We start from the raw sequence: 25,658 nt of genomic DNA, 5'->3' as shown, positions 1-25,658 counted from the left end.
CACTTTAGTATCTTTGTTTTCTACCTGTCAACTGTCACTTTAACATCTTTGTTTTCTACCTGTCAACTGTCACTTTAGCATTTTTGTTTTCTACATGTCAACTGTCACTTTAGCATCTTTGTTTTCTACCTGTCAACTGTCACTTTAGTATCTTTGTTTTCTACCTGTCAACTGTCACTTTAGCATCTTTGTTTTCTACCTGTCAACTGTCAGTTTAGCATCTTTGTTTTCTACCTGTCAACTGTCACTTTAGCATCTTTGTTTTCTACCTGTCAACTGTCAGTTTAGCATCTTTGTTTTCTACATGTCAACTGTCAGTTTAGGCCAGTGGTCCCCAAAATGTATGTAGCTGCGGACCGATCAACGCTTGACCATTTTTCCCGCAGTCCGGCGGTTCTTTTTTTTTTTTTTCTGTCATGAAAAAGGGAGGTTTTTGGGGATCAGTGCACTAATTGTAAGTGTGTCTTTTTTTTATGTTGAGTTAATAAAAATATAAATAAAATAAAATAAAATAAAATAAAAACTTATAACAAATTCTTCTGCGGCCCGGTGGTTGGGATTCCTGCGGTTGTGGCCGCTGGCGGCTCTTCATCACCACTTCAAGATGGCGGCCCAATTTCTCGCGTCCCAGCAGCCAATGCGGCGTCTTCTTCGGCCATGTCTCTGGTCGGAAGGTTGGTAGGCCTGTTGGCGCGGACTGATGACGTCACGCAGGAGCGGCGCCCGGACGCGTAAACAAGCGGCCTTGTGTCCTCAGAAGATGTGAGTGTTTCCCACATTTGTGCAGCAAACAGCGCGCGACAATACAAATGTCGGCCTTAGTTCCCTGCTCGGGGGCCGTCTAGGTCGTCCATGCTAGCTGGCGCTAGCTAGGCAGAAAAGGTGAAGTTGAAGAGGTTTGCTTGGGACTGCAAGGTTGCTTGTCGGGGAAGAAAACATTTGCCGACCTCTTTGTTTCGCCAAGTGTTGCTTGAATTGTCCAGGCTGTCCCCGTCTACTCTCTGGTTCTGGTTCTGGTTCTGGTTCCAGTAGCAGCATGGAGAAAGCTCCGTTTCGACAGAACCAGAACTGCGGCGACTGGGAGCTGAAGGAGCGGCTGGGAATGGGAGGCTTCGCTCATGTTTACCTGTACCAGCACCAGGTGAGTGGGACCCGCAGGCCGAGGCCGGGAGGTGACAGTCCACCCAGAAGCGGGCGTCTTGTGTTTTGTGGCGCAGGGCAGCGGCGAGAAGCTGGCGGTGAAGATGTGTCGCCTGGAGCTGACCCCCAGGAACAAGGACCGTTGGAGTCGAGAAATCCAGATCATGAAGAAGTTAGTTTGACCTCTGACCCTTTGGCTGCGCCCAAGTGGCCTCTGACCCCGCCTCTCCGCGGCTCAGGTTGAACCACGTCAACGTGGTGACGGCGCGGGACGTTCCGGAGGAAATGAAATTGATCGCCATGAATGACCTGCCGCTGCTCGCCATGGAGTTCTGCTCGCGCGGCGACTTGAGGAAGGTGGTGTCCCGCCCCAAGGTGTCCGGCTGCAGCGTGGCCCCGCAGGTAATCCCTTGACTTTGTGTGCCGGCAGGTCCTGAGCAGACCCGAGAACTGCTGCGGACTGAAGGAGAGCGAGGTCCTGTCCTTACTCAACGACGTGGGTACGTATGGTCCGCGCTCGGACGTGGCCCCTGCATCTTGTCGCTCACATCTGGACCGCCGGCAGGTTCCGGCATCCAGTACCTGCACGAGAACAAGATCATCCATCGGGACCTGAAACCGGAGAACATCGTGCTGCAGGAAAGCAACGGGAAGGTAAGGCGCGGACTGGGCGGCGTCTTAGCACGCGGCTGAGACCTGTTCCTCTTCCAGCTGGTGCACAAGATCATCGACTTGGGCTACGCCAAAGACTTGGACCAAGGCAGCCTGTGCACGTCCTTCGTGGGCACGCTGCAGTACCTGGTGAGACCCGCCCACGTCCTCTGTGGTGGACCGGCTGTGACGCTGGTCTCGCTGCTGGCAGGCGCCCGAGCTCTTCGAGAACAAGGCCTACACGGTGAGCGTGGACTACTGGAGCTTCGGGACCATGGTCTTCGAGTGCAGCTGCGGCTTCCGGCCCTTCCTGCACAACCTGCAGCCGGTGCAGTGGTGAGTCCTTCCCTGGGCAGGGCCCAGTGGGCGGGGCCTCAGGAGTTTAATGGCCATGTTTGACAGGGCCAGCAAAGTGCGGAACAAAGGTCCAAAGGACATCGTGGCGGTGGAGGAGCCCAACGGGGAAGTGCGCTTCTCCACACGCCTTCCGTACCCCAACAACCTGAGCAGGTGCCACCTTGCCTCCGCCTCCGCTCGGCGACTTTGGGTCTGAAGGTGTCCTCCTTGCAGGACGCTGCTGGAGCCCATGGAGGCTCTACTCCAACTCATGCTCAAGTGGGACCCGGTCCTGAGAGGGGGCGGAGTCCACACCGACAGCAGGAAGCCACTCTGCTTTGAGCTCCTGGATCAGATCCTCAGCATGAAGGTGCTTGCCGCACTTTCTCCCCCTCTGCCGCACCGCCCTTAGAGCGCCGTGTGTCTGCAGGTGGTCCACGTCCTCAACATGACCAGCGCCCAGGTGCACTCCTTCCAGCTGACGGCGGATGAGTCGCTGCACGCCCTCCAGAAGCGCATCCAGGCCGAGAGCGGCATCGACGTGGTCCGCCAGGAGCTGCTGCAGGAGACGGGCGTGTCTCTGGACCCTCGCAAGCCAGCCGCGCAGTGCGTCCTCGACGGCGTGGTACGTGCGCCGGCCCCTCCCACTCGGCCCTCCTGTCATCCTCAAGCTCTGTGCGCTCTTCCGTAGCGAGGCTGGGACTCGTACATCGTCTACTTGTTTGACAAGAGCGCCACCGAGTACTCGGGTCCCTTCAGCGCCAGACAGCTGCCTGATAAAGTTAACACCATCGGTGAGTACAACACAAACGTCTGCGGCGCCGTTTTCTGCCGCCCTCAACACCGCCGTCTGCTTGCAGTCCAGGAGGCCCGGACCCAGCTGCCCCTCGCCGCGCTTAAGAAGGTTTGGGGTGAAGCCGTCAGCTACATCTGCGGCCTCAAAGAGGACTACAGCCGCCTCTTTCAGGGACAGAGGGCCGCCATGTGAGTCCCCCGCTTCGCTTCTCTGCCCTCCTCACGCTGTCCTGTAATCACAGTGTCCTTCAGTCATGGTGTCCCTGTAATCATGGTGTCCTTTTTAGTCATGGTGTCCTTTTTAGTCATGGTGTCCCTGTAATCATGGTGTCCTTTTTAGTCATGGTGTCCTTTTTAGTCATGGTGTCCTTGTAATCATGGTGTCCTTTTTAGTCATGGTGTCCTTGTAATCATGGTGTCCTTTTTAGTCATGGTGTCCTTGTAATCATGGTGTCCTTTTTAGTCATGGTGTCCTTTTTAGTCATGGTGTCCTTGTAATCATGGTGTCCTTTTAGCAGAGGTGGGTAGAGTAGCCAGAAATTGTACTCAAGTAAGAGTACAGTTACTTTAGAGATTTATTACTCAAGTAAAAGTAAGGAGTAGTCACCCAAATATTTGCTTGAGTAAAAGTAAAAAGTATGTTGTGAAAAAACTACTCAAGTACTGAGTAACTGATGAGTAACTTGATTACGGCAACAAATAATGCACAAAAACATAAAAATAGCAATGAGCAAATTCCGAGCCAGGAATATCTCTTAAGCAACTAAAACAATAATATATATTAAATAATAGTACATTAAAATAAAATAAAAAATGGCACATTGAGCCACAATAACTTAACAGCACCATAGGCTCAGTAGGCATTGATTGATTGATTGATTGATTGATTGATTGATTGATTGATACTTGTATTATTAGATTGCACAGTACAGTACATATTATGTACAATTGACCACTAAATGGTAACACCCCAATAAGTTTTCAGCGTTTATCAATTACTTAATAAATGACCAAGTCGAGGTGATCTACCTCATATCATACATACACACACATATCATACATACACACACATATCATACATACACACACATATCATACATACACACACATATCATACATACACACACATATCATACATACACACACACATCATACATACACACACATGTCATATATATATATATATATATATATACATACAGTTATATATACAGTATATAATTTATATTTATTTATTTTGCCGTTTTTGTTGACATGTTGAAGGTGTTTTAATGAATATACATGCATGTTTAACATATAGATTCCTATCTTTCATGAAGACAAGAATATAAGTTGTTGTATTACCTGATTCTGATGACTTGCATTGATTGGAATCAGACGTCCAAGTTTTCAAATGGAGGAGAAAAAAAGTTCCTCTTTTCTGTCTAATACCACATGAAAGTGGTTGGTTTTTGGCATCTTATTTGTCCAGCTTCCATATTCCTTTTTATACACTTTACAAGAAATACATTGGCGGCAATCTCCGTTGCTTGCTAGCTCGTTTGCGCTGGCTTTCGGAGACTCTTATTTTGTTAGCGCAGGCGCGATGGAGCGGCGCTTTTATTGTGAAGACAGGAACTGTGCGATCAGTCTTTAGGCTTTTGACAGGAAGTACGGATGAAATAAAAAGTGTCTTTTTTCCTTTACACTTTTGATTGAAACTTTTATTATTAGATTGCACAGTACAGTACATATTATGTACAATTGACCACTAAATGGTAACACCCCAATATGTTTGTCAACATGTTTAAGTCGGGTTTTACATATCACGGTCATGTGACCGCCTGGCTGTGTTTGATTGGTCCGACGTCACCAGTGCCTGCATGTGATTGGTGAAACGCAGGCATGTGTAGATTCTACTTTGAAGCTCTGTCATTAACCAAAACAAACATTAATAGATCAATAAAAAAAAGTAGTGAGTAACGAGCTGAATGTAGATAAATGGAACGGAGTAAAAGTAGCGTTTCTTCTCTATAAATATACTCAAGTAAAAGTAAAAGTATGTTGCATAAAAACTACCCGTAGAAGTACAATTTATCCCAAAAGTTACTCAAGTAAATGTAACAGAGTAAATGTGGTGCGTTACTACCCACCTCTGCCTTTTAGTCAAGGTGTCCTTCAGTCATGGTGTCCTTTTAGTCAAGGTGTCCTTCAGTCATGGTGTCCTTTTAGTCATGGTGTCCTTTTAGTCATGGTGTCCTTTTAGTCATGGTGTCCTTTTAGTCAAGGTGTCCTGTAAACATGGTGTCCTTTTAGTCATGGTGTCCTTTTAGTCATGGTGTCCTTTTAGTCATGGTGTCCTTTTAGTCATGGTGTCCTTTTAGTCAATGTGTCCTGTAGTCATGGTGTCCTTTTAGTCATGGTGTCCTTTTAGTCATGGTGTCCTTTTAGTCATGGTGTCGTTTAGTCATGGTGTCCTTTTAGTCATGGTGTCCTTTTAGTCAAGGTGTCCTTTTAGTCATGGTGTCCTTTAGTCATGGTGTCTTTTAGTCATGGTGTCCTTTTAGTCATGGGGTCCTTTTAGTCATGGTGTCCTTTTAGTCATGGGGTCCTTTTAGTCATGGTGTCCTTTTAGTCATGGTGTCCTTTTAGTCATGGTGTCCTTTTAGTCATGGGGTCCTTTTAGTCATGGTGTCCTTTTAGTCATGGGGTCCTTTTAGTCATGGTGTCCTTTTAGTCAAGGTGTCCTTTTAGTCATGGTGTCCTTTTAGTGATGGTGTCCTTTTAGTCATGGTGTCCTAAATAAAGTGAAGATGTCAATCCTCCAGTAGTATTGGTGACAAAACAGTGTTCAGTATGGTGGCCTCTGATGGGCTCAGGCAGCATCACTACATTGGGTACAAGTGTCCAGGTGACCTACATTCCTCAAGTAAGACATGGATTTACAAGGTCATCACATGAAAGTATTGAATCATGTCAGGAACCGATGGCTAAAGGTGCTACCCTGCAGGAGGCATGCTAACTGCTAAGACATGAGAGCAAGCAGGAAGTGCTGCTATGGTGTCCCTTGAAGAAGTCAGTGGACATAGCAGCACGTTCAAAGGATTTCAATCCCAGCCTGTAGGAGGAAATCATTTCAAGGGCAACTGCACTTTTTGGGAATGTTGCTGATCCTTCCCAATCCTTATGAGAGACAGCCTGTGTGGATGTGTTCCAGGCTGAGTCTGCTGCGCTACAACACCAACCTGACCAGGTGTAAGAACAGCATGTTTGGATTCTCCCAGCAGCTGAAGGCCAAGCTGGACTTCTTCCGGAGCAGCATCCAGTACGACCTGGAGAAGTACAGCGATCAGATGCACTACGGCATTTGTGAGTCCTCACTGCGCTCGCCTCTCGCCCTCATCTGACCTCACCTCATGTGCTTCACAGCCTCCGAGAAGATGCTGAAGGCCTGGCAGGAGAACGAGGAGAGAGCGGCCGCCTATGCTCAGGTCACTGATGATGTCACCAATGATTGATTGACACTTGTATTAGTAGATTGCACAGTACAGTACATATTATGTACAATTGACCACTAAATGGTAACACCCCAATAAGTTTTACAACTTGTTTAAGTCGGGGTCCACCTTCATCAATTCATGGTGATGTCACTGATGACACACCTGATGAGGTTGCTGACGACACCTGGGATTATGTCACTGGTGACATCACCGATGTTGTCGTCACTCACGACATCGCTGATGCTGTCCTTGACTACTTCGTTGATGTCACCGGTGACATCGCTGCTGGTGTCATCGCCGATGACCTCACTGATTACATGGCCGATGACCTCACTGATTACATGGCCGATGACCTCACTGATTACATGGCCGATGACCTCACTGATTACATGGCCGATGACCTCACTGATTACATGGCCGATGACCTCACTGATTACATGGCCGATGACCTCACTGATTACATCGCCGATGACCTCACTGATTACATGGCCGATGACCTCACTGATTACATCGCCGATGACCTCACTGGTTACATGGCCGATGACCTCACACTGTGGTCCTAGGTGGCGGAGGTGGCTCACCTGGATGACGAGATCATGGCGCTGCACTCTGAGATCGTGGAGCTCCAGAGGAGTCCGTATGCTCGTCGCCAAGGCGACAAGATGGAGCAGCTGTGAGTGTGTGCAGGAAGTAGTCCTCGGTCCTGTGGACTGCTTGATGATGGACGACTAAAGCGTGTGTTTCCTCAGGGAAGAGAAGGCCATTGAGCTCTACAAGCAGCTGAAGATGAAATGTAAAGGTCAGTCTTCTCCTCCTTGCCATGTGGTCCAGACAGCCGCTGACCAGCGTGTGGATGACTTTCAGTGCCAGAAGCGGACGTGAGCAGCGACAGTTCTGAGATGGTGAAGGCCATCATCCAGACGGTGCAGAACCAGGACAAAGTGCTGAAAGACCTCTACACTCATCTGAGGTACAAGAAGACGTCTCACACCCTGGCACACAGCCGCCATCTTGATGCTGATCTGGCCCCTCCCACCAGTAAGATCCTGAGCAGCAAACAGAAGATCATCGATTTGTTTCCACGGATCGAGAAGACGCTGGAGAGCATCAAGGAGGCGGACAACACCGTCATGCAGATGCAGTTCAAGCGCCAGCGAGAGTTCTGGCACCTTCTCAAGATCGCATGTGTAAGTGTCCTCCTCCCGATGCCTGCTGACGCCGTCTGACCACGCCGTCCTCTGCTCGCCACCAGGCTCAGAACTCCACACGTGGCTCCATGGCGGCCAGTCCTGAGGCCTCCAACCCGCCGCAGGTTTCACAGTGGCCCCATTCGGCGCCACCCGTCAGTGCCCCGCACCCCCTCACATCGCTGCCAGGACCCAACGACAGGTACTTCCTGTCAGCTTTTTCACACACACGCTCTTACTTTCCTAATGACAGCTACTTCCTGTCAGCTTTCACACACGCACGCTCTTACTTTCCTAATGACAGCTACTTCCTGTCAGCTTTTTGACACGCACGCTCTTACTTTCCTAATGACAGCTACTTCCTGTCAGCTTTTTGACACGCACGCTCTTACTTTCCTAATGACAGGTACTTCCTGTCAGCTTTTTGACACACACGCTCTTACTTTCCTAATGACAGGTACTTCCTGTCAGCTTTCACACGCACGCTCTTACTTTCTTAATGACAGGTACTTCCTGTCAGCTTTCACACACACGCTCTTACTTTCCTAATGACAGGTACTCCCTGTCAGCTTTCACACACACGCTCTTACTTTCCTAATGACAGGTACTTCCTGTCAGCTTTCACACGCACGCTCTTACTTTCCTAATGACAGCTACTTCCTGTCAGCTTTTTGACACGCACGCTCTTACTTTCCTAACGACAGGTACTTCCTGTCAGCTTTCACACACACGCTCTTACTTTCCTAATGACAGGTACTTCCTGTCAGCTTTCACACACACGCTCTTACTTTCCTAATGACAGGTACTTCCTGTCAGCTTTCACACGCACGCTCTTACTTTCCTAATGACAGCTACTTCCTGTCAGCTTTTTGACACGCACGCTCTTACTTTCCTAACGACAGGTACTTCCTGTCAGCTTTCACACGCACGCTCTTACTTTCCTAATGACAGCTATTTCCTGTCAGCTTTTTGACACGGACGCTCTTACTTTCCTAATGACAGCTACTTCCTGTCAGCTTTTTGACACGCACGCTCTTACTTTCCTAATGACAGGTACTTCCTGTCAGCTTTTTGACACACACGCTCTTACTTTCCTAATGACAGGTACTTTCTGTCAGCTTTCACACGCACGCTCTTACTTTCCTAATGACAGCTACTTCCTGTCAGCTTTTTGACACGGACGCTCTTACTTTCCTAATGACAGCTACTTCCTGTCAGCTTTTTGACACGCACGCTCTTACTTTCCTAATGACAGGTACTTCCTGTCAGCTTTTTGACACACACGCTCTTACTTTCTTAATGACAGGTACTTCCTGTCAGCTTTCACACGCACGCTCTTACTTTCCTAATGACAGGTACTTCCTGTCAGCTTTCACACACACGCTCTTACTTTCCTAATGACAGGTACTTCCTGTCAGCTTTCACACACACGCTCTTACTTTCCTAATGACAGGTACTTCCTGTCAGCTTTCACACGCACGCTCTTACTTTCCTAATGACAGGTACTTCCTGTCAGCTTTTTGACACGCACGCTCTTACTTTCCTAATGACAGGTACTTCCTGTCAGCTTTTTGACACGCACGCTCTTACTTTCCTAATGACAGGTACTTCCTGTCAGCTTTTTGACACGCACGCTCTTACTTTCCTAATGACAGCTACTTCCTGTCAGCTTTTTGACACACACGCTCTTACTTTCCTAATGACAGGTACTTCCTGTCAGCTTTCACACACACGCTCTTACTTTCCTAATGACAGCTACTTCCTGTCAGCTTTCACACACACGCTCTTACTTTCCTAATGACAGCTACTTCCTGTCAGCTTTTTGAAACGCACGCTCTTACTTTCCTAATGACAGGTACTTCCTGTCAGCTTTTTGACACACACGCTCTTACTTTCCTAATGACAGGTACTTCCTGTCAGCTTTCACACACACGCTCTTACTTTCCTAATGACAGCTACTTCCTGTCAGCTTTTTGACACGCACGCTCTTACTTTCCTAATGACAGCTACTTCCTGTCAGCTTTCACACACACGCTCTTACTTTCCTAATGACAGCTACTTCCTGTCAGCTTTCACACACACGCTCTTACTTTCCTAATGACAGCTACTTCCTGTCAGCTTTCACACACACGCTCTTACTTTCCTAATGACAGGTACTTCCTGTCAGCTTTCACACACACGCTCTTACTTTCCTAATGACAGGTACTTCCTGTCAGCTTTTTGACACACACGCTCTTACTTTCCTAATGACAGCTACTTCCTGTCAGCTTTTTGAAACGCACGCTCTTACTTTCCTAATGACAGGTACTTCCTGTCAGCTTTTTGACACACACGCTCTTACTTTCCTAATGACAGCTACTTCCTGTCAGCTTTTTGACACACACGCTCTTACTTTCCTAATGACAGCTACTTCCTGTCAGCTTTTTGAAACGCACGCTCTTACTTTCCTAATGACAGGTACTTCCTGTCAGCTTTTTGACACGCACGCTCTTACTTTCCTAATGACAGGTACTTCCTGTCAGCTTTTTGACACGCACGCTCTTACTTTCCTAATGACAGGTACTTCCTGTCAGCTTTTTGACACACACGCTCTTACTTTCCTAATGACAGGTACTTCCTGTCAGCTTTCACACACACGCTCTTACTTTCCTAATGACAGCTACTTCCTGTCAGCTTTCACACACACGCTCTTACTTTCCTAATGACAGCTACTTCCTGTCAGCTTTTTGAAACGCACGCTCTTACTTTCCTAATGACAGGTACTTCCTGTCAGCTTTTTGACACACACGCTCTTACTTTCCTAATGACAGGTACTTCCTGTCAGCTTTCACACACACGCTATTACTTTCCTAATGACAGGTACTTCCTGTCAGCTTTTTGACACACACGCTCTTACTTTCCTAATGACAGGTACTTCCTGTCAGCTTTTTGACACACACGCTCTTACTTTCCTAATGACAGGTACTTCCTGTCAGCTTTTTGACACGCACGCTCTTACTTTCCTAATGACAGGTACTTCCTGTCAGCTTTCACACACACGCTCTTACTTTCCTAATGACAGGTACTTCCTGTCAGCTTTCACACACACGCTCTTACTTTCCTAATGACAGCTACTTCCTGTCAGCTTTCACACACACGCTCTTACTTTCCTAATGACAGCTACTTCCTGTCAGCTTTTTGAAACGCACGCTCTTACTTTCCTAATGACAGGTACTTCCTGTCAGCTTTTTGACACGCACGCTCTTACTTTCCTAATGACAGGTACTTCCTGTCAGCTTTCACACACACGCTCTTACTTTCCTAACGACAGGTACTTCCTGTCAGCTTTTTGACACGCACGCTCTTACTTTCCTAATGACAGGTACTTCCTGTCAGCTTTCACACACACGCTCTTACTTTCCTAACGACAGGTACTTCCTGTCAGCTTTCACACACACGCTCTTACTTTCCTAATGACAGGTACTTCCTGTCAGCTTTCACACACATGCTCTTACTTTCCTAACGACAGGTACTTCCTGTCAGCTGCTGTGTTTCGACAAGCTCTTACTTTCTTATCTCCTGACTTCCTGTAGCGACGCTGCCCCCCGCCTGCTGCAGGAGACCCACAAGTACTTGAGTCAGCTGACTAGTCTCATGCAGGAAGCAGCTGACGAGCAGGCCCACAGCATGGTGGTGAGTCTAGTCATCTAGTCATGGTGGTGAGTCTAGTCATCTAGTCATGGTGGTGAGTCTAGTCATCTAGTCATGGTGGTGAGTCTAGTCATCTAGTCATGGTGGTGAGTCTAGTCATCTAGTCATGGTGGTGAGTCTAGTCATGGTGGTGAGTCTAGTCATCTAGTCATGGTGGTGAGTCTAGTCATGGTGGTGAGTCTAGTCATCTAGTCATGGTGGTGAGTCTAGTCATGGTGGTGAGTCTAGTCATCTAGTCATGGTGGTGAGTCTAGTCATCTAGTCATGGTGGTGAGTCTAGTCATCTAGTCATGGTGGTGAGTCTAGTCATCTAGTCATGGTGGTGAGTCTAGTCATCTAGTCATGGTGGTGAGTCTAGTCATCTAGTCATGGTGGTGAGTCTAGTCATCTAGTCATGGTGGTGAGTCTAGTCATGGTGGTGAGTCTAGTCATCTAGTCATGGTGGTGAGTCTAGTCATCTAGTCATGGTGGTGAGTCTAGTCATCTAGTCATGGTGGTGAGTCTAGTCATCTAGTCATGGTGGTGAGTCTAGTCATGGTGGTGAGTCTAGTCATCTAGTCATGGTGGTGAGTCTAGTCATGGTGGTGAGTCTAGTCATGGTGGTGAGTCTAGTCATCTAGTCATGGTGGTGAGTCTAGTCATCTAGTCATGGTGGTGAGTCTAGTCATCTAGTCATGGTGGTGAGTCTAGTCATCTAGTCATGGTGGTGAGTCTAGTCATCTAGTCATGGTGGTGAGTCTAGTCATCTAGTCATGGTGGTGAGTCTAGTCATCTAGTCATGGTGGTGAGTCTAGTCATCTAGTCATGGTGGTGAGTCTAGTCATCTAGTCATGGTGGTGAGTCACCTTGCAGTCTTCATGTCACCACACATCTAGTCTTACTCATTGCTTACATCTAGTCTTAGACTGACAGTTAAAGTCCTACTGAGATGAGATGTTCTTATTTAAAGTGGGACAGCAGCTCCATTCTGTGTGTCATACTTCAGCATTTTGCAATATTGCCATATTTTTGCTGCAAGGATTTAGTAGAGAACATCGATGATAAAGTTCGCAACTTTTGGTGCTGATAAAAAAGCCTTGCCTTTACCAGAAGTTGCAGACGATGACATCACAAGTGTGAGGGCTCCTCACATTGTTTATAACGGGAGCCTCCAACAAAAAGTGCTATTCGGACCGAGAAAACGACAATTTCCCCATTAATTTGAGCGAGGGTGAAAGATTCATAGATGATGATATTGAGAGCGAAGGACTAGAAAAAAAACAAAAAAGTTGATCTTATTGGAAAGGATTCAGATGTTTTTAGACACATTTACTAGGATAATTCTGGGAAATCCCTTCTTTCTATTGTGTTGCTAGTGTTTTAGTGAGATTAAATATTAGCTGATAGTCAGAAGGGTGAGGTCAGTCTCTGAGGGAAATCGACAGCAGCTGATCTCCGGTAAGAGGCGACTTTTTACCACAATTTTCTCACCGAAACCTGCCGGTTGACAAGTGGTACCGGTCTGATCCATAGTAAAGCTTCACCTCCGGGAATTTTAAACAAGGAATCACTGTGTGTTTGTGTGGCTAAAGCTTCCCAACTCCATCTTTCTGCTTTGACTTCTCCATTATTAATTGAACAAATTGCAAAAGATTCAGCAACACAGATGTCCAGAATACTGTGTAATTATGCGATGAAAAGAGACGACTTTTAGCCGCAAATGGTACTGCGCTATTATGTCCTCTACAGTCTGTGACGTCACACGCACGCGTCATCATTCTGCCACCTTTTCAACAAGAAACTCTGTGGGAAATTTAAAATTGCAATTTAGTAAACTAAAGCGGCCGTATTGGCATGTGTTGCAATGTTAATATTTCATCATTGATATATAAACTATCAGACTAGTAGTGGCTTTCAGTAGGACTTTAATGTCATTGTCACATCTAGTCTTGGACTTGGATGGGTCACATCTAGTCTTGGACTTGGATGGGTCACATCTAGTCTTGGACTTGGATGGGTCACATCTAGTCTTGGACTTGGATGGGTCGCATCTAGTCCTGGACTTGGATGGGTCACATCTAGTCTTGGACTTGGATGGGTCACATCTAGTCCTGGACTTGGATGGGTCACATCTAGTCTTGGACTTGGATGGGTCACATCTAGTCTTGGACTTGGATGGGTCACATCTAGTCTTGGACTTGGATGGGTCACATCTAGTCTTGGACTTGGATGGGTCACATCTAGTCTTGGACTTGGATGGGTCACATCTAGTCTTGGACTTGGATGGGTCGCATCTAGTCCTGGACTTGGATGGGTCACATCTAGTCTTGGACTTGGATGGGTCACATCTAGTCTTGGACTTGGATGGGTCACATCTAGTCTTGGACTTGGATGGGTCACATCTAGTCTTGGACTTGGATGGGTCACATCTAGTCTTGGACTTGGATGGGTCACATCTAGTCTTGGACTTGGATGGGTCACATCTAGTCTTGGACTTGGATGGGTCACATCTAGTCTTGGACTTGGATGGGTCGCATCTAGTCCTGGACTTGGATGGGTCACATCTAGTCTTGGACTTGGATGGGTCACATCTAGTCCTGGACTTGGATGGGTCACATCTAGTCTTGGACTTGGATGGGTCACATCTAGTCTTGGACTTGGATGGGTCACATCTAGTCTTGGACTTGGATGGGTCGCATCTAGTCCTGGACTTGGATGGGTCACATCTAGTCTTGGACTTGGATGGGTCACATCTAGTCCTGGACTTGGATGGGTCACATCTAGTCTTGGACTTGGATGGGTCACATCTAGTCTTGGACTTGGATGGGTCACATCTAGTCTTGGACTTGGATGGGTCACATCTAGTCTTGGACTTGGATGGGTCGCATCTAGTCCTGGACTTGGATGGGTCACATCTAGTCTTGGACTTGGATGGGTCACATCTAGTCCTGGACTTGGATGGGTCACATCTAGTCTTGGACTTGGATGGGTCACATCTAGTCTTGGACTTGGATGGGTCACATCTAGTCTTGGACTTGGATGGGTCACATCTAGTCTTGGACTTGGATGGGTCACATCTAGTCTTGGACTTGGATGGGTCACATCTAGTCTTGGACTTGGATGGGTCGCATCTAGTCCTGGACTTGGATGGGTCACATCTAGTCTTGGACTTGGATGGGTCACATCTAGTCTTGGACTTGGATGGGTCACATCTAGTCTTGGACTTGGATGGGTCACATCTAGTCTTGGACTTGGATGGGTCACATCTAGTCTTGGACTTGGATGGGTCACATCTAGTCTTGGACTTGGATGGGTCACATCTAGTCTTGGACTTGGATGGGTCACATCTAGTCTTGGACTTGGATGGGTCGCATCTAGTCCTGGACTTGGATGGGTCACATCTAGTCTTGGACTTGGATGGGTCACATCTAGTCCTGGACTTGGATGGGTCACATCTAGTCTTGGACTTGGATGGGTCACATCTAGTCTTGGACTTGGATGGGTCACATCTAGTCTTGGACTTGGATGGGTCACATCTAGTCCTGGACTTGGATGGGTCACATCTAGTCTTGGACTTGGATGGGTCACATCTAGTCTTGGACTTGGATGGGTCACATCTAGTCTTGGACTTGGATGGGTCACATCTAGTCCTGGACTTGGATGGGTCACATTTAGTCCTGGACTTGGATGGGTCACATCTAGTCCTGGACTTGGAATGTAGTGTATTGATGTGGTGTGAGACTAGATGTTTGTCTCCCCACAGGACCAGGACTGGAGTTGGACCAAGTATGAAACACTGAGCAGCAAAGTGAAGAAGAGGAAGTCGTAGGTCTCACACACACACACAGGACCACTCCCAACACTAAGGTCAGGTGTGTGGTCACACCTGCACGCTCCTGAAATCAAGACAGCTGACACTTTTTACCTTTCACAAAGTTTTTGTTTTTGTCAACGCTGATTGGACGTTTGACAGGAAGCAGGAAGTGACATTCAGGACATGATCACCATGATGGAAGATCACTGCCGGGAACAAACAAACACACACACACACACACACACACACACACACACACACACACACACACACACACGTTGCGTGCAATGGACAAGTATTTGTCATCTTTTGAAGGTGAATAAAGATGAGTTGAAGGTCTACAAAGTGTTTATCAGAGGCCACGCCCCCTGGTGGACAGACACAGAATGTTCTTCTTGTCCATGTCTTCACTTCTGACTGCGCTCCACTGCCATCCTCTCCAGACGCTCTGTGTAGAAGCCATTGAAGTCCAGCCTGACAGGTGAGAGGAGAACAGCAGGTGTGACAGGTGTGCAGACAGGTCACCTGTAGGTGAGGCCCGTCCCCCACAGGTGTGCGGGCAGGTCACCTGTAGATGATGCTGATCATGCTGTGCTCGCAGTCGTTGGTGCTGAAGATGCTCAGCTTGTCCAGCAGGTCCAGCAGCAAGACGCTGAAGTTGTTGTCGAAGTTGAGGATGGTGGTCTCAAAGCCCCCGTCCGCGTGTTGTGCTGAGAGCTGAGTGACACAGTGACACTGTCACCTGGGTGACACTGTCACCTGGGTGACAGTGTCACCTGGGTGACGGGCATGACGGCGTGAGGAAGACTACCTTGGCGGTGGTCTTCTTGTCAGCCTCAGGATCCCCAGACAGACGCTCCAGTCTGAGGGTCTGTGTGAAGCGCTGGCACACAACAAACATGGCACACAACAAACATGGCACACAACAAACATGGCACACAACAAACATGGCACACAACAAACATGGCACACAACAAACATGTCGCGTTACAAGGTGGAAGTAGAGATGTAACGCTACACAAACATTTCAGAGGTCACAGTTCCGTTCATTTTCAGTACAGTAAGAAAACAAAATATATATTTTTTGATCATTTCTTTAACAAATTTGCTAACTCTTCCACCCAAAATATTTTCTTAGTGGAATATTTGATGTGAAGTCATGGGAAACTTGGATAGGTCAATAATTCATAATAACATTGATTTTGATTCAATATTATATTTTGAGCAATGACAGTTTGAAAGAAAAAAAAACAGCTTTGTTTTATTAGTCAACGTTGCAACTTTTTCTAAATTTTATTTAGCCTTTAAGTTTTTTATTTCACTTTTGTTTATTTGAATAGTATTTTTAGAATGTGTCGTGGGCCTTTAAAACATGAGCTGTGGGTCACAAATGGCATCCGGGGCACACTTTTGACAGCCCTGCTATAGATAATACAAAATAAAATCTGATAAATCTATGGTTAAAAATGAGAGCCTGGCGATGCATGCGAGTTTATCATAACTCTCTCGCTCTCTCTGTCTCTGCCCCTCCCTCACCAATGCTGCTGCTCCCACCACTTTTTGTTTGGTTTTTAACCCCTTCTTAACCCTGAACGTACATTGAAAATACACACAACCCTAACATAAAATGACATTTCAGGCATTGAAGAAACTCCACCCAGACAGCCCCGCAAAAGAGGACATACCCGGTGAAAAGAGGAGGTGTGGTCAGTCTATCATAGCCCGGTCGTTGCTAGCATGCCGTGTTGTTTTTTTGATTGACACTTGTATTATTAGATTGCACAGTACAGTACATATTATGCACAATTGACCACTAAATGGTAACACCCCAATAAGTTTGTCAACTTGTTTAAGTCGGGGTCCACCTTCATCAATTCATGGTTCCTTGGTGTGCATTGTTTACACAACGTGCGGTGCACTACTTAATATGTCCGTGTCACTCGGTACACCTCCAAACCGAAGCGAAACCCCCGTACCGAGAGGGTTGAATACAAATACAGGTAGTTCCACGCCTAGGTGGAGGAAGTGGTGTGCACATGAGATGAGAAGTACCTGCATACAGTTGGTGAACATGCCACAGACAGACATGAGTTTGGAGAAGATGCGCAGTAGTTCAGGGTTGGTCAACATGCAGTCCTTCAGACAGTTGTCCAGGAAGCTGGTGTGGTGACACAGCACGTCGTCAATGTTGGACGCCTACACACACACACACACGATTAAGACCTGCAGGTGGGTCATGTGACCTGCGTGCTCACCGTCTTCAGGTTGTTCTCCATCAGGTGCCAGGTGGGCTCCATCACCTCAAACATCATGTAGTACTGGATGTTCTGGACAAAGTTCAACATGCGCTGGCGCAAGGCAAACGCTGCAGAGAACCTACACACACACACCTGTGTGCTCACCCACATGTCAGTGTGTGTGTGTGTGTGTGTGTGTTCTCACCACTTGGCAGAGTGTAAGGAAAGTTGCTTGGAGTCTTTGTTGCTGATCCACACGTTGCACAGCAGCCTCTCCACGTGTTTGCAGTAGAACATGTGACGAAACAACATCTGGTACCTCGTCAACGCCTTCCTGCACATCATCATCATCATCATCATCATCATCATCACCGCCCTCAGATGTCACGTGACCTGTTGATGATGAGCGAGAGCGGCCATTTGACGATGTAGTCGAAGGAGAAGGCTTCCAGACCGCTGAGGGCGGCGTCAGAGGCGTCGGCGTTGATGATGCTCTTCTCCTGCTTGGTCTCGATGGCGAGCACCCTCAGCAGCTGCGTGATGACGTCATGAGGCATCAGGTCGATCTGGACGCGGCGAGAAGGACAGGTGGATTTGTTTTCATCCAAAGAGCACTTCCTGCGGCGCCCACCTTCAGGTCGTCTTTGAAGGGGTCGGTGTTGGCCGTGCTCATGCGCAGCGCCAGTTCCAGCAGAGCCTCCAGCCTGGGAGGAACGATGTCATCCACTGGCTTCCTCAGCTCCTCCTCTGTCAGGTCCATGAAGTGCACGAAGAAGTCTCCTTTGTCCATCAGGAAGTAGTGCTTGATGGACCTGCACACACATCATCACATCACCGCCAACGCAGAAGAAAATGAGGAAAGCTAAAGGAGAAAAGAGGACAATTAAAGAAAAATAGAGGAAAATTAAAGGAGAAAAAAAGAAAAACTAAAGGAAGGAAAAGAGGAACATTTTGCACATGTATGTATGTATACTCTGGCAGTGGTTCTCAAATGGGGGTGCGTGTACCCCTGGGGGTACTTGGAGGTATGCCAAGGGGTACGTGAGATTGTTTTAAATATTCTAAAAATAGCAACAATTCAAAAATCCTTTATAAATATATTTATTGAATAATACTTCAACAAAATATGAATGTAAGTTCATAAAGTGTGAAAAGAAATGCAACAATGCAATATTCAGTGTTGACAGCTAGATTTGTTTTGTGGACATGTTCCATAAATATTGATGTTAAAGATTTCTTTTTTTGTGCAGAAATGTTTAGAAGTAAGTTGATGAATCCAGATGGATCTCTATTACAATCCCCAAAGAGGGCTCTTTAAGTTGATGATTACTTCTATGTGGAGAAATCTGCATTATAACTGAATCACTTGTTTATTTTTCAACAAGTCTTTAGTTATTTTTATATCTTTTTTTCCAAAAAGCTCAAGAAAGACCACTACAAATGAGCAATATTTTGCACTGTTATACAATTTAATAAATCATAAAGTGATGACATAGTGCTGTATTTTACTTCTTTATCTCTTTTTTTCAACTAAAAATTGCTTTGCTCTGATTAGGGGGTACTTGAATTAAAAAATTGTTCACATAGGGTACATCACTGAAAAAAGACTGCGAACCACTGTTCTATACTGTATGTGTGTATATATACACACATATATATATATATATATACATATATATATATATATGTATACATGTTATTACAAATATACACATACATGCTGTTACATATATACATACATGGTTATATATATATATATATATACACATTATATATATATATATATATATATACATATACATATATATGTATATATATACATATACATATATACACACACACACACACACACACACACAGTGGGGCAAAAATGGTATTTAGTCAGCCAGCGATTGTGCAAGTTGTCCCACTTCAAATGATGACAGAGGTCTGTCATTTTCATCATAGGTACACTTCAACTGGGAGAGACAGAATGTGGAAAAAAACATCCAGGAATTCACATTGTAGGATTTTTAAAGAATTATTTTGCTAATTTTGGTGGAAAATAAGTATTTGGTCAAGCATTCAAAGCTCTCACTGATGGAAGGAGGTTTTGGCTCCAAATCTCAGGATACATGGCCCCATTCATTCTTTCCTTAACACGGATCAATCGTCCTGTCCCCTTAGCAGAAAAACAGCCCCAAAGCATGATGTTTCCACCCCCATGCTTCACAGTAGGTGTGGTGTTCTTGGGATGCAACTCAGTATTCTTCTTCCTCCAAACACGACGAGTTGAGTTGATACCAAAATGGATACATGGATGATACAGCAGAGGATTGGGAGAATGTCATGTGGTCAGATGAAACCAAAATAGAACTTTTTGGTATAAACTCAACTCCTCGTGTTTGGAGGAAGAAGAATACTGAGTTGCATCCCAAGAACACCACACCTACTGTGAAGCATGGGGGTGGAAACTTCATGCTTTGGGGCTGTTTTTCTGCTAAGGGGACAGGACGATTGATCCGTGTTAAGGAAAGAATGAATGGGGCCATGTATCGTGAGATTTGGAGCCAAAACCTCCTTCCATCAGTGAGAGCTTTGAATGCTCGACCAAATACTTATTTTCCACCATCATTTACTAATAAATTATTTAAAATTCCTACAATGTGAATTCCTGGATTTTTTTCCACATTCTGTCTCTCCCAGTTGAAGTGTACCTATGATGAAAATGACAGACCTCTGTCATCATTTGAAGTGGGACAACTTGCACAATCGCTGGCTGACTAAATACTTTTTTGCCCCACTGTGTGTGTGTGAATGTATTATATATATATATATATATTTTTTCAATATACATAAAATATTTGCTTAAACTTTTCATCATTAGGAATCACAATTGGCCACGCCCCCACCACACATAAATGCTGGCAATCTCGGGGAAAGTCTCCGCCTTGTTTTTACTGAAGATTTGGGCCTACTAGGCTACTGTGTTGGGATGCTCATCATCCAGGTAGGATTAGCAAGTAAGCTAACTAGCGTGCATGTACCTGAGGCGGGACACCAGCTCCTTCTCCTCCATCAGGAAGTCCAGAAGAACCTTGCTGGCGTAGTTGAAGGCCTTCTCGATCTGCTCCACGTAAGCACGCTCCTTCAGCGTGTACAGGACCTCCTTGGCGTCAGGACAGGTGACGTCACGGCCGCACTCACGCACCACGTTCAGGTATTTACCTGACAGGTGCACACGTGAGCTGTGGTGTGGTGTTTGACGGGTGAAGGCCCTTACCTGTGCTGAGGATCTTGTCGGCCATCTTCTGCAGGAAGGAGGGGATGCGGTGCTGCACCACAGTGTACCTCTGGTCCCAGTACTTGTCGTTGTAGTCCTCCTGGATCTTCTCCTTCTGCAGCTCGTGTTCCTCCACCATGAACTCACTGCACACACACACACACACACACACACACATGTCCACGCTGACCTGAGCAAAGCCCTGCCCTCCGACATCACCTGTACGGGTCCCGGATGACGCCCCTGTAGATCCACTTCTCCAGGATCTCAAAGTAGGGAAGACTGGCGGCCTTGGTCAGGTACAGGCACACTTCCTGCGCCTGGGCGTCGCCCGTGAAGTTGAAGGTGCGGTCGTGAAGAAGGCTGAGCGTGGCTCCGCCCATACACTCGCCTTTGTCCACGGACGAGGCTAACGCACAGACAGGAAGTCAGACAGGAGGACGGCTGGCCCGGTGGGGGGTGACGTACCGACGGAGGCCAGGATCTCCATGGTCCTCATGGTGGGCTGAATGTAGAACCAGAGCTTCTGCAGGGACAAGGTTCCTTGCCTGTGCACGTGTTCCAGCTGCGTGACCAGAATCAGGTACTCCTTCATCAGCGTGCGCATGGCCGCCGTCAGGGCCTGGTTCACCTGGCCGTACTCAAAGGACCACTTCTCCTCCATGAAGCTGCAGGGCAGACATCACCTCAGCACGCGGCCCTGCACACCTCAGGCCATGGCGGCGACTGACCGTGTGACGGTGGAGTAGTACGACGCCATGGGTAAGATCCTGTTCACCAGCTCCTTGACCGACGTGTCCAGGGTGGCGTCCACCACGAAGGAGCGGTTCTGCCGGCCCAGAACCGGCTGAGCCCTCACGTCCTGTCCGTCCACGCCGACCAGGACGTAGAGCAGGTCCTCCAGCACCGCCTGCTCCTGGGCGGCCACGGGCATGGCGCCTGCAAGGACACGCACACTTCACCAAATAGACGGGGTCTGGTGGCCGCCAGTCCACAGGCAGGTGGGGGGGCGAGATGTTCAGACAACACAGGTGACATAAATACATTTTCTCTTATTTGTCTTGACATCCACAGGAACCACATGGGTTAGTCTACTCTACACAGTATTTACAACCTTACTAGTGTTCACTTCACAGCCACAGATAATTCTTCTTACTTATTGAAATTATTCACACATGACTTTGGCATTTTTACTTTGATGGTTCTGACATGAGACTTCCTGGCACATTTCTGAGCAGCTGTCATTTTTCTTTTGGTTTCTGCTTAAGTGGATTCTGCCTTGGACTTTATAGCCAACGTCTGTTTCTTTTCTAACTGCTCCAAATGCAAAACTCACAAAGAGTACAATGTTTATTCTATGAGCCAACTTCCTTCTTCTGAATAGCCATTTGTGATTTATAGCATGAAATAACAAATGTCTTGTTCGTCGTTCAACTATTCAAAGTCCAAATATAAAGAGTAGAAGAAAGTGTCAGATAGTGTCTTGTAATACAACAAAGAAAATGAAATGTAGCAAACATGTCTGCCACAATCATGGAGCTTAGCTAACTGCTACATGGCTCTGAAAATAGCTAAGCTAAGGCTACTTCTTTAAAAAGTAGCCAAGCTAGTGGAAATGTAGTTCAAGTACCTACAAGCTAGTGGAAATGTAGTACAAGTACCTACAACCTAGTGGAAATGTAGTACAAGTACCTACAACCTAGTGGAAATGTAGTTCTAGTCCCTACAAGCTAGTGGAAATGTAGTTCTAGTCCTTACAAGCTAGTGGAAATGTAGTTCAAGTACCTACAAGCTAGTGGAAATGTAGTTCAAGTACCTACAAGCTAGTGGAAATGTAGTTCAAGTACCTGCAAGTTAGTGGAAATGTAGTTCAAGTACCTGCAAGTTAGTGGAAATGTAGTTCAAGTACCTACAACCTAGTGGAAATGTAGTTTTAGTCCCTACAAGCTAGTGGAAATGTAGTTCAAGTACCTGCAAGTTAGTGGAAATGTAGTTCAAGTACCTGCAAGTTAGTGGAAATGTAGTTCAAGTACCTACAACCTAGTGGAAATGTAGTTCAAGTACCTACAAGCTAGTGGAAATGTAGTTCAAGTACCTGCAAGTTAGTGGAAATGTAGTTCAAGTACCTGCAAGTTAGTGGAAATGTAGTTCAAGTACCTACAAGTTAGTGGAAATGTAGTTCAAGTACCTGCAAATTAGTGGAAATGTAGTTCAAGTACCTACAAGCTAGTGGAAATGTAGTTCAAGTACCTACAAGTTAGTGGAAATGTAGTTCAAGTACCTACAAGTTAGTGGAAATGTAGTTCAAGTACCTACAAGCTAGTGGAAATGTAGTTCAAGTACCTACAAGCTAGTGGAAATGTAGTTCAAGTACCTACAAGTTAGTGGAAATGTAGTTCAAGTACCTACAAGTTAGTGGAAATGTAGTTCAAGTACCTACAAGTTAGTGGAAATGTAGTTCAAGTACCTACAAGCTAGTGGAAATGTAGTTCAAGTACCTACAAGTTAGTGGAAATGTAGTTCAAGTACCTACAAGCTAGTGGAAATGTAGTTCAAGTACCTACAAGTTAGTGGAAATGTAGTTCAAGTACCTACAAGTTAGTGGAAATGTAGTTCAAGTACCTACAATTAGTGGAAATGTAGTTCAAGTACCTACAAGCTAGTGGAAATGTAGTTCAAGTACCTACAAGCTAGTGGAAATGTAGTTCAAGTACCTACAAGTTAGTGGAAATGTAGTTCAAGTACCTACAAGTTAGTGGAAATGTAGTTCAAGTACCTACAAGTTAGTGGAAATGTAGTTCAAGTACCTACAATTTAGTGGAAATGTAGTTCAAGTACCTACAAGCTAGTGGAAATGTAGTTCAAGTACCTACAAGTTAGTGGAAATGTAGTTCAAGTACCTAAAAGTTAGTGGAAATGTAGTTCAAGTACCTACAAGCTAGTGGAAATGTAGTTCAAGTACCTACAAGCTAGTGGAAATGTAGTTCAAGTACCTACAAGTTAGTGGAAATGTAGTTCAAGTACCTACAAGCTAGTGGAAATGTAGTTCAAGTACCTACAAGTTAGTGGAAATGTAGTTTTAGTCCCTACAAGCTAGTGGAAATGTAGTTCAAGTACCTACAAGCTAGTGGAAATGTAGTTCAAGTACCTACAAGTTAGTGGAAATGTAGTTTTAGTCCCTACAAGCTAGTGGAAATGTAGTTCAAGTACCTACAAGCTAGTGGAAATGTAGTTCAAGTACCTACAAGTTAGTGGAAATGTAGTTCAAGTACCTACAATTAGTGGAAATGTAGTTCAAGTACCTACAAGCTAGTGGAAATGTAGTTCAAGTACCTACAAGCTAGTGGAAATGTAGTTCAAGTACCTACAAGTTAGTGGAAATGTAGTTCAAGTACCTACAAGTTAGTGGAAATGTAGTTCAAGTACCTACAAGTTAGTGGAAATGTAGTTCAAGTACCTACAATTTAGTGGAAATGTAGTTCAAGTACCTACAAGCTAGTGGAAATGTAGTTCAAGTACCTACAAGTTAGTGGAAATGTAGTTCAAGTACCTAAAAGTTAGTGGAAATGTAGTTCAAGTACCTACAAGCTAGTGGAAATGTAGTTCAAGTACCTACAAGCTAGTGGAAATGTAGTTCAAGTACCTACAAGTTAGTGGAAATGTAGTTCAAGTACCTACAAGCTAGTGGAAATGTAGTTCAAGTACCTACAAGCTAGTAGAAATGTAGTTCAAGTACCTACAAGTTAGTGGAAATGTAGTTCAAGTACCTACAAGCTAGTGGAAATGTAGTTCAAGTACCTACAAGTTAGTGGAAATGTAGTTCAAGTACCTACAAGTTAGTGGAAATGTAGTTCAAGTACCTACAAGCTAGTGGAAATGTAGTTCAAGTACCTACAAGTTAGTGGAAATGTAGTTCAAGTACCTACAAGCTAGTGGAAATGTAGTTCAAGTACCTACAAGTTAGTGGAAATGTAGTTCAAGTACCTACAAGTTAGTGGAAATGTAGTTCAAGTACCTACAAGTTAGTGGAAATGTAGTTCAAGTACCTACAAGTTAGTGGAAATGTAGTTCAAGTACCTACAAGCTAGTGGAAATGTAGTTCAAGTACCTACAAGTTAGTGGAAATGTAGTTCAAGTACCTACAAGCTAGTGGAAATGTAGTTCAAGTACCTACAAGTTAGTGGAAATGTAGTTCAAGTACCTACAAGTTAGTGGAAATGTAGTTCAAGTACCTACAATTAGTGGAAATGTAGTTCAAGTACCTACAAGCTAGTGGAAATGTAGTTCAAGTACCTACAAGCTAGTGGAAATGTAGTTCAAGTACCTACAAGTTAGTGGAAATGTAGTTCAAGTACCTACAAGTTAGTGGAAATGTAGTTCAAGTACCTACAAGTTAGTGGAAATGTAGTTCAAGTACCTACAATTTAGTGGAAATGTAGTTCAAGTACCTACAAGCTAGTGGAAATGTAGTTCAAGTACCTACAAGTTAGTGGAAATGTAGTTCAAGTACCTAAAAGTTAGTGGAAATGTAGTTCAAGTACCTACAAGCTAGTGGAAATGTAGTTCAAGTACCTACAAGCTAGTGGAAATGTAGTTCAAGTACCTACAAGTTAGTGGAAATGTAGTTCAAGTACCTACAAGCTAGTGGAAATGTAGTTCAAGTACCTACAAGTTAGTGGAAATGTAGTTTTAGTCCCTACAAGCTAGTGGAAATGTAGTTCAAGTACCTACAAGCTAGTGGAAATGTAGTTCAAGTACCTACAAGTTAGTGGAAATGTAGTTTTAGTCCCTACAAGCTAGTGGAAATGTAGTTCAAGTACCTACAAGCTAGTGGAAATGTAGTTCAAGTACCTACAAGTTAGTGGAAATGTAGTTCAAGTACCTACAATTAGTGGAAATGTAGTTCAAGTACCTACAAGCTAGTGGAAATGTAGTTCAAGTACCTACAAGCTAGTGGAAATGTAGTTCAAGTACCTACAAGTTAGTGGAAATGTAGTTCAAGTACCTACAAGTTAGTGGAAATGTAGTTCAAGTACCTACAAGTTAGTGGAAATGTAGTTCAAGTACCTACAATTTAGTGGAAATGTA

At 45.4% G+C, this 25,658-nt stretch overlaps 2 protein-coding genes across 7 annotated transcripts in view; one reads left to right on the top strand and one right to left on the bottom strand.

Annotated features, from left to right (window-relative positions):
- The first annotated feature begins 643 nt into the window (after positions 1-643).
- LOC133535880 (inhibitor of nuclear factor kappa-B kinase subunit alpha-like) lies at positions 644-15,416 on the top strand. 6 transcript variants are annotated; one of them, XM_061875899.1, is made up of 22 exons: positions 644-762; positions 984-1,141; positions 1,218-1,312; positions 1,380-1,497; positions 1,571-1,640; positions 1,706-1,794; positions 1,852-1,941; positions 2,003-2,127; positions 2,194-2,301; positions 2,362-2,497; positions 2,558-2,752; positions 2,819-2,921; positions 2,988-3,111; positions 6,119-6,270; positions 6,331-6,392; positions 6,965-7,074; positions 7,151-7,200; positions 7,266-7,371; positions 7,441-7,588; positions 7,654-7,790; positions 11,161-11,260; positions 15,021-15,416. In XM_061875899.1, exons 2-22 carry the CDS (start codon positions 1,037-1,039, stop codon positions 15,084-15,086), a joined length of 2,289 nt encoding a protein of 762 aa, XP_061731883.1. In that variant the 5' UTR covers positions 644-762; positions 984-1,036; the 3' UTR covers positions 15,087-15,416. The 6 variants fall into 6 exon arrangements, with proteins under 6 accessions (XP_061731883.1, XP_061731884.1, XP_061731887.1 ...); XM_061875900.1 differs by having other exon boundaries at positions 644-764; positions 1,025-1,141; XM_061875901.1 differs by having other exon boundaries at positions 690-1,141; positions 7,151-7,194.
- The window catches only part of tubgcp2 (tubulin gamma complex component 2), a 26,978-nt gene continuing 16,495 nt past the window's right edge, over positions 15,176-25,658 (bottom strand). The window contains exons 6-18 of the mRNA XM_061875897.1: positions 21,302-21,509; positions 21,039-21,238; positions 20,790-20,979; positions 20,571-20,716; positions 20,335-20,515; positions 17,940-18,120; positions 17,702-17,874; positions 17,514-17,642; positions 17,327-17,447; positions 17,124-17,267; positions 15,883-15,954; positions 15,640-15,788; positions 15,176-15,545 (exon numbers count right to left, since the gene is read on the bottom strand). Coding sequence (XP_061731881.1) covers positions 15,479-15,545; positions 15,640-15,788; positions 15,883-15,954; positions 17,124-17,267; positions 17,327-17,447; positions 17,514-17,642; positions 17,702-17,874; positions 17,940-18,120; positions 20,335-20,515; positions 20,571-20,716; positions 20,790-20,979; positions 21,039-21,238; positions 21,302-21,509 — 1,961 coding nt within the window. The 3' untranslated portion in view covers positions 15,176-15,478. The remainder of the gene's footprint in view (positions 15,546-15,639; positions 15,789-15,882; positions 15,955-17,123; positions 17,268-17,326; positions 17,448-17,513; positions 17,643-17,701; positions 17,875-17,939; positions 18,121-20,334; positions 20,516-20,570; positions 20,717-20,789; positions 20,980-21,038; positions 21,239-21,301; positions 21,510-25,658) is intronic.

This window comes from Nerophis ophidion, linkage group LG17 (assembly GCF_033978795.1).
Source record: "Nerophis ophidion isolate RoL-2023_Sa linkage group LG17, RoL_Noph_v1.0, whole genome shotgun sequence".
NCBI classification, from domain to species: Eukaryota; Metazoa; Chordata; class Actinopteri; order Syngnathiformes; family Syngnathidae; genus Nerophis; species Nerophis ophidion.
This window is presented reverse-complemented; position numbering and strand designations above follow the sequence as displayed.